General features: G+C 37.3%; 1 protein-coding gene across 5 annotated transcripts; it reads right to left on the reverse strand.

Annotated features, from left to right (window-relative positions):
* Positions 1 to 264: 264 nt before the first annotated feature.
* LOC149075892 (putative cytochrome P450 49a1) lies at positions 265 to 16,930 on the reverse strand. 5 transcript variants are annotated; one of them, XM_089243388.1, is made up of 10 exons: positions 16,792 to 16,930; positions 12,075 to 12,316; positions 11,594 to 11,831; positions 9,991 to 10,181; positions 8,005 to 8,215; positions 7,625 to 7,781; positions 6,117 to 6,283; positions 4,434 to 4,512; positions 1,604 to 1,813; positions 265 to 684 (listed from the first exon to the last, which is right to left on the reverse strand). In XM_089243388.1, the coding sequence occupies exons 2-10, from the start codon at positions 12,286 to 12,288 to the stop codon at positions 574 to 576; spliced, it is 1,578 nt and encodes a 525-aa protein (XP_089099514.1). In that variant the 5' UTR covers positions 12,289 to 12,316; positions 16,792 to 16,930; the 3' UTR covers positions 265 to 573. The 5 variants fall into 5 exon arrangements, with proteins under 5 accessions (XP_089099514.1, XP_089099518.1, XP_089099515.1 ...); XM_089243392.1 differs by having other exon boundaries at positions 16,668 to 16,879; XM_089243389.1 differs by lacking the exon at positions 16,792 to 16,930 and adding an exon at positions 16,338 to 16,438.
* Between the last annotated feature and the right edge of the window lie 531 nt (positions 16,931 to 17,461).

Here is a 17,461-nt window from a genome sequence, read left to right on the forward strand (position 1 = left end):
AGGTCGTCCGAAATTGGCTATAAACCATAGTCAATTCACGAATTCATGTATAGTCTAAAACACTATCGCGTGCGTAAAATGACGATTGTTGTGACAAAAGTTAACAAATACTGTTATTCCATGTCGGAAATAGAAGAAATTAGAGAACTGATTCATTTGCTATCAAAATTTCACCCCCTTACATACTTTCGCATGTCGTATTTTGTTTTGCTATCGCAGTTAAAATAAATATTTACTAAAATTTCCAATAAATATCGCAATGAATACTAAATGATAATGACTTTTTATTAATGAGTCAAATTTCAACATTATTCACTGATGAAGAACATATAACATGATAACTTAAATGTGACAGCATTTGCTTTGTTCATCGAGAAAATTGTCCATGATTTATTTAACACGACTATTTTTTTATCAACATAATAGCCGATTTGAATTGACTTTGGATCAGTTTTGAATTTTTGTTTTCCATATGCAAGGGAGATATCTATTGAATCTACTAATTTTTGGTTGTTATTCCGAAAACGTTTTGATGTGACCCATACATGTTTCCGTGTTAAATGTTCCGGGTTATCACTTCCTTTCGAAGAACTGGTACATGAGAGGATTCTTAATCATTAGTACGAGTTGAAAGTTGATGTCCAGCGTGTTATCCGGGTTTTCCACCCAAAAGTTCTGCATAATCTGCCAAGGAAAGTAGCATTAGGTTAATATCATACATCGAGTAGAACATTCAACATATTTAAAAAGATTCGACATTTACTTCTACACACGAATTTTTAAATAAAACAAGGTTTTTCAGAAAAAACTCTCTAACTATGAAATAACATAGTAACTCGGAAATAGTGATATGTAAAAAGAACAAGTGGTGAGCGTTTGATGGGTAGACCAGTTTTATCATACTTAAGCACCTGAGTGGTGCCGTGGTAAGATGCTAGTCTACCACCATGGAGGGTTCCGTCAGGTCCGCGGATTCAATCCTAGGAAAAGAACACAGATAATAACGAGTTCTTTCCCGACGGACCTGAGACAGATGGCGACCACCAATAGATGGCGCCTTCATTACCGACCCAACTATCTGTAATAAATTGTTGTACGGCGATATTAATGGAGTTGCATTTGCGGCAAAGTGGTAGTAGTTTAATCACCGATAATTCAAACAGTCATCTAAATTCGTTGTCAAAAGCCTGTAAGTACGATTAATAACTAATGAAGTTGTTTGATTTTAGGTGGGCAGTATATCAAAGTTGGCATTAAATTTGATGTGGTAGGAGCTTACAAGGCATTAGGAGGAGTAATTGCTCTGAATCTGCAAATCTGAGATACCGCCCACCTAAATCAAACAAGTCCATTGGGGGTATAGCATCTTGAGCTGCTTGAAAATTTTCGTTCTTCTCCCTGAGAAACCTTTATGTTTTCCTGAGAGCACTGCTAACCGGTTTGAGCATTTTTATTTTCCCAAATGCTTCAAAAAACAGTTGGAAAAAAAAGGAAATATTATAGACTGGTTTTACTGCATAAATACATTAATTAGAAAGCATTTCGCGCTTTAAAATTTAAAAAAATCAATCAGATGAGTTAAACAATACAATGGGCTCCATACTTTTGTAAGAAGTGTCAGCATCTCCAAGTCAGCGATTCTTCTCCCGATGCACATCCTAGGACCGAATCCGAAAGGCTGGAAAGCGAAAGACTCAGTAGTCTTGTACTTGCTGTCAGTTTTGCGCAGCCATCTCTCAGGAATGTATTTATCCGCCTCGATGAAATTCTTCTCGTCGTTGCTGGACACGTGATAATTGATCAGAAACAACGTCTAGAAATATGTAACATATATTGGAAAATGGAAAAAAAACCAATAATAATAACAGTAATTTCAAAGAAAATGTGAAGTAAGAATATCTTGTGCAATAATTATTTTACTCGATAAAGTCCGAGGTATATATATCAGACAGACGAGATCTCGGCGGCGTCTTCCTCTTTCATATATTAAGCACATTTCTAGTCATTGAACTAAAACTATCTGGACGGGGTTCCTCCCGAAAATTTAATTATCAAGTGATTTCGGGAAAAGAGAGTTATTCGCGCTTTGTGAATCCGGTTGACGTTATCGACGGTGATCCTATTCAGATGCGTCACTCGTGGCATTAAATTGGGTTGAAGGATGTGTGTGCTCTCTTCTCTCTCTCTCTCTCTCTCTCTCTCTCTCGTTCGTGAATTGGGTCCTTGCTTAGTAAAACAGCATTGATGGCTGCACGTGTCTCTCTCTCTCTCTCTCTCTTTCAGACAAGAGCTGATCAAAACTGATAAAGCCATCGCAAATTTCAAGGGTTGTGTGTTGCCTACGAATTATCCTACCGAAAAATTTAGCACGTAAATGTGTTACATAGTACAAATTATTAAGTTATGATGAGCACATATGATGTAACTGTTAAGTGAGTGGTACAACTGAAAGGCATCTTATATTTCATTAAAACTCATAATGTGTCTGTCCTATTCGTGAAATATCTATCAACTCAAGAACATTCATTTCATTTCTCAATACATTTCCGATAGCACTGAACAACAAATTTTGCAAAATCTCTGCGTTTGAAACAAAAATTGTCATTTCTTATGTAATTCGGAATGCTGAACATGAATTTGACCATAAAAATGCTGAATTGACTGCGGTTTTTCTCTGGACTTGCACATTTAATACACATATAATAACACAATGCAATACTTTGAAAAACAACATAAGTATATAGAAAACAAAATAAATATAACAAAAAACACAACACACACAAACTCTGTCATTTATTTATTTTTTTCCGATCCGCAGATTGTTTCTCTAAATCATTTATTTTTTGCATGTCCACGAATTATTTTACCCATTTCTGCAGATCCGAAATTATATTCATATACTCTTCAACCGGTTCCAAAAATTATTTTCTCTCCTGTTTGTTTTTCGGGGGTACGAAAGCCATTTCTCTTTCATCGCCGGTCTGCAAAAGTATTCAACCACCTTTACTTTAACCGGTCCGCGGTTGTGAAAAGGGTTGAAGAACACTGGCCTGTGAAAGATAAAGATTTGAAACATTGCAGTGGATGAAATGATTGCCGCTGTGGAGGTAGAGTAGTCATAGTGACGGACTCGCGTCGCGAGGACCTGGGTTTGAACCCCACCGGTGCCACAGTAGTGGTCGGCTGAAATTGGTTTTCTGTGGTTCCCAAATTCGAGGCACAAACAATCTCTTCATCAAAAAGTCTCGCCACAGAGAGCAACTAGATTACAACAGTACAAATCTTCAATCATTTTATTTAACTCATAGTTTAAAAAAATATGTATCCGATGGCAACACTACAGCAAACATTGCATAAAACAAACTTCATGTTAGGTTCACGACATGAACATTCAAACATGTACTAATTCGTTAGGATTTCCTCAAAGGAATATGAACGAGGTCTGTGCGTGTGTGGTTTAGTAGCTGTAGTGGATTACGATGTCCAAAATATAGAAGACCGGTGGCAGCACGAGCAGAACCCGAAAACAAAAACAACTCCGCCAACAAGTATACGGTAGAGACTACACATACGATTTATAATTCACATTCCGTTATGCTTTAGATATTCCACAGAGAAATGAGCGCGAAGTGCGTGCACGGTTAAATAGTGGTAGTTGTAGAAGTGGATGGCGATGTAATAAAGATAGGGAGAAAAAACTGGCCACTCACATTCAAAAAAATACACTTTACAAACATAACTTAACACTAGTCTGAGAAAAACTGCTGGCATCAATATTCGGTTTTTGACACTATTGTGAAGCTCACCACCAAAAAAGTCCCATTTTGAAAGCCCCATTTTTCATGAGATAAACTTCAAATACTTTGTTTTTGATGATTCATGACATATTCTCTACATCCAGCCAGACATAAAGCCATCCACTTGTTTAGCTTCCATCAGAATTCTTCATGTGCAAAATCACTACCAACCAGCTATATTGCATAAGCGGAATGAATTTTGAAAATACCCGACAAACAGCTGGAAGCTAAAAATCTATATGCAACGAACAATAGATGTAAAGTCATATTTATATTTGAATGCTTTCATAAGCTGTTCATCCAGAGGTATTCGCTGAATAAAGGAGGAGGGTATCAGGATTCATGGAGGATGAAAAACACGAACTCGACATCGCGAGGATTTTGTATTGTTGAGTCTGAAAACTCCATACGAACAATTTACTCCCATTTTTAATAGCGAGCTCACATCTATGATAGTAATGTGCACGCACAATACGGTTTCTTCTTTGTGTTACGCAGTATCTGCGTTCATTCATCTTTTGTATCACGTGATTTATATGCATCCACGGCAGTCAAATAAAATGTTTAGAGAATGATATCGTATGATGCAGTATACTATCTGATTCGATACCGGAGTGAATTGTAGATATAACTCACGTTCGCTGGAACTCTGTATCCCGATACGACGATATCCTTGTCCAGTGTTCTTGATGTTCCTTGTACAGTTGGTGTTATCCTGCGAGAATATTAATAAAACATTTGTTAGGTCGGTATTCATGTTAACATTGCTGCATATTAGATTATGAACATGACTCGGGGGTCCTTTAGGTCACACGCCAGGTCCCTCGATTTATTTTTATTCTTTTGTGCAGTCTATATTTATATTTGTAAATCTAATTTTGAATCTCGTATTTGACTGCATATTGTCAAAGGGTTGCCCGAACTCTTTGTATAACGTGATTATTTTCGTTATCCCTAATCTAGCGCATGGTTTTTGAGAAATTGTGTCTCAATTTACATGATTCTCGGAGGCTTTTAGATCCCTCGCCAGGGTCCCCGATTTATTTTTTATATTTACTTATTTACACTGAAGAGCCAAAAAAACTGGTTCACCTGCCTAATATCGTATAGGGCCCCCGCGAGTACGCAGAAGTGCCGCAACACGACGTGGCATGGACTCGACTAATGTCTGAAGTAGTGCTGGAGGTAATTGACACCATGAATCCTGCAGGGCTGTCCATAAATCCGTAGGAGTAAGAGGGGGTGGAGATCTCTTCTGAACAGCACGTTGCAAGGCATCCCAGATACGTTCAATAATGTTTATGTCTGGGGATTTTGGTGGCCAGCGGAAGTGTCTAAAGTCAGAAGAGTGTTCCTGGAGCCACTTTATAGCCATTCTGGACGTGTGGGGTGTCGCATTGTCCTGCTGAAATTGTCCAAGTCCGTCGGAATGCACATGAATGGGTGCAGGTGATCAGACAGGATGCTTACGTACCTGTCAGAGTCGTATCTAGACGTATCAGGGGTCCCATATCACGCCAACTGCACACGCCCCATACCATCACAGAGCCTCCACCAGCTTGAACAGTCCCCTGTTAACATGTGGGGTCCATGGATTCATGAGGTTGTCTCAATACCCGTACACGTCCATCAGCTCGAAGCAATTGGAACCGAGACTCGTCAGACCAGGCAACGTGTTTCCAGTCCTCAACAGTCCAATGTCGGTGTTGTCGGGCAAAGGCGAGGCGTAAAGCTTTGTGTCATGCAGTCATCAAGGGTACACGAGTGGGCCTTCGGCTCCGAAAGCCCATATCGATGATGTTTCGTTGAATGGTTCGCACGCTGACACTTGTTGATGGCACAGCATCGAAATCTGCAGCAATTTGCGGAAGGGTTGCACGTCTGTCACGTTTAATGATTCTCGTCAGTAGTCATTGGTCCCGTTCTTGCATGATCTTTTTTCCGGCCGCAGCGATGTCGTAGATTTAATTTTTTACCGGATTCCCGATATTCACGGTACACTCGTGAAATGGTCGTACGTGAAAATCCAAATTTCATCGCTACCTCGGAGATGCTATGTCCCATCTCTCGTGCGCCGACTATAACACCACATTCAAACTCACTTAAATCTCGATAACCTGCCATTGTAGCAGCAGTAACCGATCTAACAACTATGCCAGACACTTGTTGTGTTATATAGGCGTTGCTGACCGCATCGCCGTACTCTGATTGGTTCCATATCTCTTTATTTGCATACGCATGCCTGTACCAGTTTTTTTGGCTCTTTAGTTTATTTTGTACAGTCTCGCACTTTGGTATGCTTTTCGTTCAAACACTTACCTCATGCTTTCCTTGATGCAAGCTCTCAGATAAGGTAACTGCTCCATGATTTCAGGTGTCAGTGGTTTTCCATTTGGTAACATCTCGTCGATTTCCGCTTGCAATTTCCTTTGAGCGTCTGGATTGGCTGCTAGGTTTCGGAGGACGTAAGCGACCGTAAGAGATGTCTGAAACGATGTAAAAACAGATAACAGTGGATGAAAAGAGGAATGCTTGAGTTCTTCTCCAATGTGAACGGAATATAAATCATGAATTTTTCCTCTTTTGTCTAGCTACCATTCCTCCATTTTATTTTTGAAAACGCATTTGAAATTGAAAAAAAAGATAAAACTGATATACACCGAACTTAACGAACCGATCATGACCAGGCGCTACCGCAAAAGCGATATAAAAGCTCAGTGCCCCGGAAGGCATGGTCGTGACGGAAAAAATCTCCAGTGATAGTCCGACAAAGCAAGCAAAGGCCATAGAAAAAAGAGAGAAGGAAGGAAGAAAGAAAGAAAAACAAGAATAATAATAAAAGTAATTATTATAATAAAAATATAAAATTAGCCCAACTGGGTTCCTGGGTTCTATATACTGTACAAAACTAGGACATGTGCGGCAAATATGTAAAAAAAAGCAAGTTGCCTTCCTCCCCAGAAGCGACCTTAATGGGCCCTTGACATAATGCGGCAAAGGTTGCGGAAATATATTCTTTTCCGCAACCGTTGTCGCATAGTTCCATAAATTTATCATTTTTACTGGTGAATATGAATAACTCTCCAGCGTCGTTGGTAAACTTGATAAATATTGAAAACATTACCACTTTTACCGGCAATTATGCGTAATACCCAAGTGTCGTTGGTAAATCTGATAAATACTCAAAATGTATCACCTACATCTGTGATTATGCACGATAGCCTAGTGTAACTGGTGAATTTGATAAATATGATAATAATTCCAAATGAGTCTAGTACTGTATTGTTAAGTGATGAATATAGTCGGACCCCGATAGAGCGATAGCAAATTTTGCGACCGTACCCTAATGTAATGGTACAATACATTTATGAATTATTATATAGTACTCTTTATCATGTTTACCAACGACGCGACGCTTGGAAATTATGCATAATCGCCAGTAAATGTAATAATTTTTAGTAGTTATTAAATTTACTAACAACGCTTGGGTACTTTGCGGAATCACAGATAAAAGTCATTAATTTGGGAAAATTTATCAAACTTACCAAAATACTCGGCAATTATGCATAATAATGGTTATTATACAGCGTTGATATGTATAATAACCGGATATATGACATTTACCGCGTAACATATACATATTGGCACAAGATGTATGATTCCTAATAGGCATGCGCAGCAGATATACAGATACAGCAAGGTCAGCTCCCCCCCCCCCGCCCCGAAGAGACCTGAGTAAGTCCTTGACGCAATGCCACAATGAGAACTGATATACTGTATTGCGATCTTTTTTTTTATTATTATATTATCTCAAGTATTGCAATTACCGTATCAATTCCTGCTCCCATAGCATCGACCGCCATGACACCGGCGTCTTCAGGACTACAATGCAAAAGCAGATTCTCAATCAACGACATTTCGTCTTCATTTCGATCTATTTTTTCTAAATTCAACAGAGCTTGTTTGGTAAATTCCATGGCACTTCTGTAGAAAGATAAAGGAGAGAACAGTCACACATTGGTTTTCGGAATGCTGTTTTCACCTAATAAATATCCTCCAAATATATCAAAGAATCAAATTTTAGTTGTTGTTGTTTTTTTTTCAAATAAATGGACGTGTTTATCAAAGCTTTTTGCGGAAGATACAGTTGCAATCAAGATTACGGCGAAAAAGCAATGGTCCAAAGAAACACAATTCAGGGACTTACTTGAAGAAGAAGTTGTGGGCTTCGGCCAGCTTCTTGAAAGATGGAGAAAGACTCGGGAAAACTCTCCAGACGGGTATCGTTGACAATTCTACTTTAGCCGTCGACCTGAAGAATTGGTTGACAGCTCTGATGTATTGCTGTCCCCGGGAATCTTCAGATAAGTTGTCGTCGAGGCAGCCCATCCTCTGGACAAACAGGATGTAAGTTACAGCTGAAACATTTATCGAATTATAAGACAATTGGAACCATTCGATCTTGAACTATACAGGGTGTCTTGTAAGTGCTAATGCGGCCTTTATCTCATCAGCTGTCCATCGTAGATGCGTGTTTCCACTTTAAAAGATGCTTAAAATGCGTTCAGAAATTTCCATGTACCAGTTCTGAGAGTGAAAATACAGTGTGTCACAAAATTTAAAAAAATCTATAATTTTAAACAGTGCTCTTGTCCTCTAACTTTCAATTAGAAATTTGTTGCCCTGCCTCTCCTAAGGCCAACGAAAAAAAAAATCCGCGTATCTAAATGTGATATTCACTGAGAAATTCGAATTCAAAAATCGAAGAAAAGTTGGGAAATGATAACATAAATGAGGGAAAGGAGTGTTGTGTCCGTTAGTTTTTACAGTTGTCTTAAAACCTTTCTCCGATTTTTCATTCAAATATCTTAACGAATGGTACACTTAGAGAATGAAATTTTTTTTCTGTTCGCCTTAGCTGATACAGATCAATAACTTTCCACTTAGAAGTTAGAGGACAAGGGGACCGTATAAAAATGTAGATCTTTTATTTCGTTACACGCAAAACTGGTACAGGGTAATTTTTGAACACATTCCGAGCACTTTTTAAACTGGAAACATACATCTAAGACGGCGGTTGATGAGATAAAGGCCACATTAGCACTTACAGGACACCCTGTATAAGACACTTGAAATCACCATATAATATCTAAAACATTTATAATTGGAACAATAATGCCTCTTTCTTGAATGTTGCTGGTGAATCATGTTACTAAAAATACCATCTTCATTACAAACATCATACAATTAATCACGTTGCGTAGAAAAAAAAATTTAGTTTCTCATTCAAAGAAATTTAATTTAAGATTTGATTTTTTTATGGAATAATGTCAGAAAAAAAAGGCTGGCCTTATCTACGGCTCCGTTAAATTCTAGGCTGATTTATCCGCCATCTTAGAGGGCAAGCGTGACCTTAATATTATAGCTAATACTAATCGCTGTTCCTTATCCTGTTTTGTATTTAACCCTTAAACTGATTTCATCGTCTATAGATGATGAGCGTAGTAGGTTTCTCAATCATCTTCTGATGATCCGGATTCTTTTTTTTTCAGATGAAATGCTCAAAATGACGTATAGATAGCGCACGATATATTCAAGTTTTTTTTTTTCAACATTTCCTTATTCTCTGACAGGTTTGCTGGTACTGTAATCCCTGCTTTTTTTCGATTTTATTCTATCTGCCTACACAACGTCAGAGTTCTATTGACATTTATTTTTCGCAACATAAAAACTGAATTTTTTTCACTTAAGCAGAGATCTTTGAATATTCGCACTCGCACAGCTAAAGAGTTGACAATTGGACGTCACTTGGAGCGAAAAAACAGGTGTTTTTTTTAAAGATAGAGGATGATGAATCCGCCATTCTTTCTAGGTGCCTTAGGTCTATCTGTTATACAAAGGGTTTGAAGGTGTCATCCGCGAAAAATTATGAAAAAATTTAAGTGCATTTATCTCACCTAGAAACACATAAAAACAAAAAAAATAATGCAATTATTAAAGCCACAAAAAATTATTAATATTATAACATAGCCAAAATGTTATAATTTTAATGGCTACTCATCGCCTCTTACTCTTCATCGCGATATCTATTTAAAAAAGTGCTTCTCACTTTCTCTCCTCCAGCTTCTCTGTAATAAAACTAGTTTTATTTCTCGTTATTTTCCTGTTAGAAAGTTTATAATAGGGCACTTACATTCAAGAGCCCACTTGAAGAGCTCGTTCATCAGGCCTGGCACTTGGTGATTATCGTCGCGGAGTTTCCGCATCCTTCGGATCATATCGTCGGCGATGATGTTCATCTGAGGAAGGTACTGCTTCATCACTTGGGGCCTCATCATCACTTTCTGAGCTCGGCTCCGCAAATGGTACCACTCTTCCCCGTTTCTAAACGAAAAAAAAATGTCTGGAATTCACAGAGAGATTTTATTTCCGAAAGTTTTATGTGATTTCATTTTATCCTTCATCGAAACCAAACCAAAACACTGAATCCACACAATCATAGCATCCCAATATCCCTAGCATCCCACTTATCGAGAGATCATATGTGCAACAAGAACTCTTCCACCTATATATGCACATCCCATGGCCCATGATCTAAATGTGGCCTTCGGAGTCATGTGATGTGGCCCGTGACATCAAACTGAATTTCTTTTCAAATGAAATATATATATAAGCGGCACATCTCTACCAATAACTCGAGTGATCGGTATTATATTTACAAATTACTTGTGTGACTCGTGACACAGTGCCAGAGCACTTCAGCGACCGTGATTTATCTGCAGATAATCCAAATGATCCTCGGCATACACTACCTGATCACTCAAGTGACCCCGTGACATATTTACGGATCGTTCGAGTCACCCACGGCATATTTATAGATCACACCAGTGACCCCGTGGTACAGTTCCAGAACACTTAAATGTCCCGCGGCCAATTTTCTAGATCATTCAGTTGATCCACGGCACACATATTCACAGATGACATATTTGCAGATCACTCGATTGACCCACGAGGCTCATTTATAGATCATTTAAGTGATCCGCAGCATATTTACAAATCTCTTGAATATCCCTGGCACACTTCCAGGTCACTTAAATGGCCCGCTGCACATTTATAGATCACTCAAGTGATCTGCGTCGTATTTACCGATCACTCGTGTGATCCGCGGCACTTTTCCGCAGCATTAAATAAAAAAAAAATTCCTAAATGTCCCACTGCATATTTACACATCACTCCAGTTATCCGCGGCATGCAAAGAGATCAATCGAGTGTCTCGCAATACTTACAGATCACTTGTGTGGTCCCGCTAGCTGATTTACAGATACTTTAATGGCCCGCGACACGTTTTCAAAACAATGAAACGGCCCACACTCTCATAAATGTTGAGCACCCTTGCTCTTACCAGCTCCTAGAAATAGAGGGCCTCCACAATCTGCTTGTGACGTCAGTAAGTAGTCCATTTTCCCTCAGAATATTCAGGGGGGAAAAAATTCCCTTCTCGTGCCCGTATCATCGTTGTGAGGAAAAGAAATGACCGGGCTCAGAATTAGCGATATCTATGCCTCACATCCATTCACTGTGCGGTATTTGTGAGCCAATCAGGAAGATTCTACGCCAAAGTAAGAAGAAACGAAATAAGATGCTGTGTTTCAAAATGTGGCAAACGTGCTAGGTAGTCTGAATGACGTTTATAGCAAACACTGCAGAGGCCTTCTATCTGCTCTCTCTTACCCAGTGTTACACCCCCCAATCATGAATGACATAATTCGAAAAAATCCAACAAATATGATACTTGCCCAGCGGCTACTCCAACGTTACTGTAGATGTCCGGCCTCTGTTTCCTCAACCTGCTCATGCCGACGAAGAATTCCCGGTAGGGATATTTGCCTTCGTGTCGGGTGACTGTCTCAATATCTTTCGGGTCGAACAAATGCACCATATTATAACCTGGTACAATCTCTTCGCGAACGATCGCGCCGAACTTGAGGAATTTCTTTTTTTGCGTGTTGTGCCAATGTTTCTTGGAATATTCACCTGGAAATAAAGCGTATAATTACGTAATGGCATAAAAAGTCGCTTGTGGAAAATATTCATATTAACCCTTTAAGCGGTATTTAAAATTTTCCTGATCCGCATTATAACAGCCACATTGGAAATAAAAGCGTTTCAGGAACCGGAGATATTTCCGGGTGACCGAAATAAGACAGATCAAGTTGTGACGAGATATCTCGGGATTGCCGCTATAAGGATTAAAAAATTAGTTTCGTTGCATCTTACCAATAACTGGTATATATCGAAACATGTTGCCAACTAGTGGCAGAGCTTTAGGGCCAGGTATCTCTTCGAAGGGTCGAGCGTTGCCCAGTGCTGTCGCTGAAATGGGAGACTCTATGGTTGCTGTCGACTGGCATCGTCGGTCGTAGCATCCGTGTCTGACGGAATAGCATCGGGCCAAATGACGCAGTGAAATTACCTGCTTTGTCTTAGACATGCTTTCACGAAAATCTTTATTGGTTTACCTGCAGAATAAAAGTAGAAAATAGTTTTAAGTACGTAGACGTTATGAATCTGTGAATGTGATGAAATGTTAAGGTTGTGGAATGGTTAAATTACCATTCCTTTGATATTAGGTCATTGAACAAACGTTTACTTTTTGACACTCATATTCGTACGAGACATTCAATCTGAAGAATTCCAAAACATTCCTTTCTTTCTTCTCCCGGTTTCTCATCTCGTTTTGCAATTTTTAATCGAAACCATCATAAATTAATGGTGTCTCAAATGATACTTGAACATTTGTTTTGTTTCATGACAAGGGTGTACTTTTGGGGATAAGCATACTGATGGACTAGAGAGGGGGAGTTGAGATATAAGAAAAGATACATTTTCAAGAGAATGTTTGAGTTACTAACCTCCAAAAAGAAGCATTTAAAACTCAAATAATTTGATTAAATAACAAATTTACAGAAATATTTCCTTACAATATATTCGATTTATTTTATCTTTTTCAATTTTTGATTGTCCAAGGGGAAGCATGGGACTTCTCCTGCCTACGTCTCTGTTCAATGGCATGCGTACGCATGTGAAAAAAATAATTTGCGATTTATAAGATCAATTTTTATCAGAGTCCTTTCTTTTCATGGAGATTTTTAGTTAGCGTATCCGCCAAACAAATCACCAAAGGTGGATCAGTGCATCTAATTTCCATGAATTACAAATTATTTCACCTTTTAGGGCACCATCACCCCCCCCCCCCCCCATTCACAGTAAAAGTCAACAATTTTATAGCGTGTATTTGACTTCACTAAAAATTTGTCTTCCTCCCTCCCCAAGAATGGTCTCTCCTCCAAAAAATTGTTCCCGTCGACGGACACTTCTCGAATAATGGAATGATCTCCTATCATTCTTTCAATAGTTTGCAGTAATCTCACCAACGCAATAAAACCTCCCTTTTGCGGACGCCGGCGGTACAAAAAAATTCGTCCGTCAAAGAGGTGAAGAAAGGAGAAGAGTTTTTGAAATCATACTTTTATTATACAAAGAAAAATTACTATTTGGCCATAAAAGAGGGGTGACAGCATCTGAGGACTGTCCTTCAGAGGGATTTTGCTGTATACATAGAAAATATACTTTATTACATCAACTAACGTGGAAGTGAGAAAGAGAGATAATTTCCCAAGAGAACTTCTCTCTCGAGAATACTATTCTCGTTTGATATTTAGACGATCGCTATTCCATTTTATGGAAAATTTTCATGTAATACGATATTTACATATATTCAAGTGGAAAAAATTTTAAAGAGAAAAGCTGCGATAAAGCCTCTCTTAACGGAGACTGACCTCTGATGCGGTCACCCCTCTTTTACGGCCAAATAATAATTTCCCCAAATAATAAAAGTATGCATTTCAGACCAATGAGTAACGGTCACCCCTCTTTTACGGACGATTTTTTTTGTCCCGACGGCGTTCGTAAAAGAGAGGTTTTAGTGCATTTATTTTCCTGAAATGAACGAATTTGAAAAAATGTCTGTACATGATCAGCAAACTCCGATATAATTGCTATTCATGAACTATGACAACTCGGTTTTTTTATCAGTGATAGGTGAACTCACCGGTGTTGGTTTCTCGCAATTTCTTGGAATTTATATTTCTAAAGAGATTTTAAAAATTACGTAAAATGATTTATCCTGTGATTTTCCCCCCAATTTTTAATGATTTCCATCAACGATAATCGAAGACGAATTTTTCCATGAAAAAAAATGGATAAATTTGTTTGTTGTTAAATATCTGAAATTTTTCGAAAAAATGTGGAAGAGTTTTTTTCTTCGTTGGATTTGAAATATTTAATGAACTTTCAAAAAGACGGTCACAACTGATGAATTTCAAAATACTATGTGTATTTAAAATTGCTTTCTGTAAAAATTTGTTATATATGTTGCAAATCTATAGAAACAATTACTGTGGAATATAATTTACATTTGCCCCGCTAGATGACACTACTATATCAATATGACAACCAAGGGGGAAAAAATTATGTGTTTTGGAAAATACGGTTACAAAAATTGTAGGCTATACATCACAAATTTCTCAAAGCTTATTTTTAGCTTCATGTCAATCGTGACGTGATCCAAGTTGACATCTAAGGTCGGGTAGTTGAATTTAGAAGGGTCCTGGCCCAAACATTTATATAGGACTTAGACCTATTTTCAAATTATGTAAAAAAAAGTATTTTGTCGGCAGAATTTATACATCAAACTGTCGAAATAAATCGAAATATACGAGTTAAAGTGAAAAATTTAAAACATTTAATTAAATACTTTAGAGTGATCAACAATATCTCGCGTTATTTGGGATTCTGTACATAGACCCCGTTAGCCCATTTGTTAAGACATCACTGGTGGCTTCCAAGGCCGTACCGTGCGTGCCTTCTCAGGACCCTGGACAGACTTTTTCTTGCTTCTCCCCTTTTAAAAGGGTTATTATTATGCAAAATGAGTGTAAATTCTGTGTGGGGGGGGCCTATTCAGTTCCGGGCCCCTGTCGCCCCAGGCTAGTTACGGGTTTGGTGGCTTCCATACCCAAAGCAGTACTGGAAATAACCTCAAATATCCCATAAAAACGTGAAATTAGCTTCTCATATCAGTAATTCTTCTCGTTTCAGTGATTATGGAAATGTGACCCTACCATAACATGAAGAAAGTAGATAAAAGTTGTTTTTTTTTTAATAATTGAAAAATCGGAGACTTCTGCCATAATTAATGCCAGCACTTAAAAAAGTATTGGAAAGCATTTCTTCTTCAATACGGATGCAAATTGGGTGCTGTTCGTACATTTTCAATTGAAACAATACATCAAAACAGCAATTTAGTGAATTACAGTAGATTTTTTTGCTAACTAAAATGGTTAATTATGGGTAAAATATACAATTTGTCTTGAATTTTTTTGTTATCTTTGAACAGATAATATCTTGCTTAGCAAAGTTGAATAGTTGTTACCTCGAATTTTATTTCCACTCGCCCTCAATTCAATAAGATTTTAAAAATCTCTAATCACATAAAATTTCGGTAGCTCTCGAAATATGCCACCGGTAAGGATTCAACTCTTTCCAGATGAAAAGGTATTGTATTTATACAGTTGTATTTCGTATTGAAATGACACTAAAAGGTGTACTTTTCAAAAACAAAAAAAAATGAGAAAAGAAATTAGCATAATGAGGGTTTTTTTCGAACATGTATTTGCCCTGTATATTCAATTATACACTGGACCAAAGAGGATTTATTCAAGAGACGAGTCATGTAATCGATTTATAATTTCATATAATTTAATGTAGGAGCTTTTAGTCAATTAGAGTAATCCAAAAACCGATATGTGTCGAATTTCTTTCAAAATAAATGATGCACGTCAAGATATTTACATAATTTAATGCATGAAATATTCGATAACTAAGTGAAAGTAGCATCTATTTTCTAATTAACGTAATTTTTCGAATTCTTATTTATCAAAATTTTTATAGATTAGTCAGCTATATACTTTAATTCTATATGATTCAATAATTGGAACTAGAAAACTACCAATTTTTTGATAAATATGCCACACTGAGGAATACGATCGGACGGAATGTAAATTTCGTAGAAACGTCGCATTTAATTCTCACTTAAGGAAAAAAAGTCTTATTAAATGGTGTGGGTTCAACTTACATTTTGAGTTATTCTAGAGAATTTGATAGCACGTATTATACATTATTCTTATAGTTAAGATCGGATTTTTTTTTCTGGGTTAAAAAGAAATACGCTCGCAAATTCATCAGTTTCTTTAAAAATCAGAAGAAAAGTTATTCAATAGCCATGACTTTTACCTGGAGTTGAAAAATTAAGCTCAAAGTTACATGAACTTTAGCTTTAATACGACAAATGACGGTAACTATTACATCGGAAGGAAATTTTAAGTTATAATAACACGGTAGAAATATTTACTATTAGTCGCAAGCCGAATATCTACTATATTGATTTCAGAAATGCAATCGGTGCGTTTACTTACTCACTTCAACAACAATTTGATTCGGTTGTTGTGTTTCATATCATGACTTGCTCAGGGTAGATAACGTATTAAAGTACTTATGCACTAACCAAAGCGATAAGTCATTTTCGCAAACATCAAAATTGGTCGAGAGCCTGAGTCACGTGCGTTTTGTTTTCATTTTTTTTCGTGTCATGATTTGATTAAGTTATCGGTGTCTAAAGATATGTGATGTTAAGGTTCATCTTTATCCATGGTAAATAATAATCTTCATGGAAACGAAAAAAAATCGTATTATTATGGGAGCATTGGATATTAAATGTAAAATCATAAATGTGTGAGCTAATTTACTAACCAATGGCTTCTTTTCAAACGCTAAGTCTCTCGTTGATTATGGGCACATACATTCAATTCACATTTTTATCAAGTATAAATTATATTGATATACAAACAGATAATGAATGATCAAAATCACTGACATATTTCCTTGATTCATTATCCTGAAATCGGTCTCATTGACAAGTTGCCTCGTGTGATGAGAGCAGATGGACAATATCAACTTGGTACAACTTGCGAAACGTCAGTAGAGGTCGTTGGACATTTTTTAGGAAAGAAGAGACAGGAAATATAGATAAATATGAAATTATCTTCGGCCGAGGTTAAACCGTTAGAGGTGGTTGAGTGTCATGACGTAATTTCTGTGTCATATGTTAAATCAGATAAATGCGAGTGTCTGTTTATTCATCTGCAATCAGCCTGTTGAGATAAATGATATGAATTTATCATAAAAAAAAGTTGTTTCTTCACTTTCGTTGCGTATTTTTGAATTCCGTCGAATAAAAAATTGCTTGTTTTTCCGATCACTAAACAAATACGGATTAAATGTATATATTTAGTAGACTGTGGATATTTCTACGCCAACATATAATAAGCAGTCTCACTTATAACTATACGGGGTGATTCGTAATTCCCATTACTGCCTTTTACTGGCGAACCGTAGATCCTAGAGGCATACTTCCAATTAGAAGAAATATCCAAATAACGTGTGGACTTGCGATACGTCATTCATGTTGCAAGGGGTAGTTAATAAAATATAAAAATTTATCACCCTGTCCTGAAAAACCCAATTAAAGAAACTTGTTCCCTGTC

The sequence above is a fragment of the Pholcus phalangioides genome, unplaced genomic scaffold (assembly GCF_987345545.1).
Source record: "Pholcus phalangioides strain wild (caught in Gottingen) unplaced genomic scaffold, Ppha-v1.0 ptg000015l_1, whole genome shotgun sequence".
NCBI classification, from domain to species: Eukaryota; Metazoa; Arthropoda; class Arachnida; order Araneae; family Pholcidae; genus Pholcus; species Pholcus phalangioides.

Excerpts from the sequence above, each read along its gene's own strand:
- LOC149075892 (XM_089243388.1), bottom strand. The coding sequence starts at position 12,288 with ATGTCTAAGACAAAGCAGGTAATTTCACTGCGTCATTTGGCCCGATGC. Across the intron at positions 7,782-8,004 it reads GCCCACAACTTCTTCTTCAA|AAGTGCCATGGAATTTACCA; the intron begins GTAAGTCCCTGA and ends ATCTTTCTACAG. Across the intron at positions 1,814-4,433 it reads GATACAGAGTTCCAGCGAAC|ACGTTGTTTCTGATCAATTA; the intron begins GTGAGTTATATC and ends ACATATTTCTAG.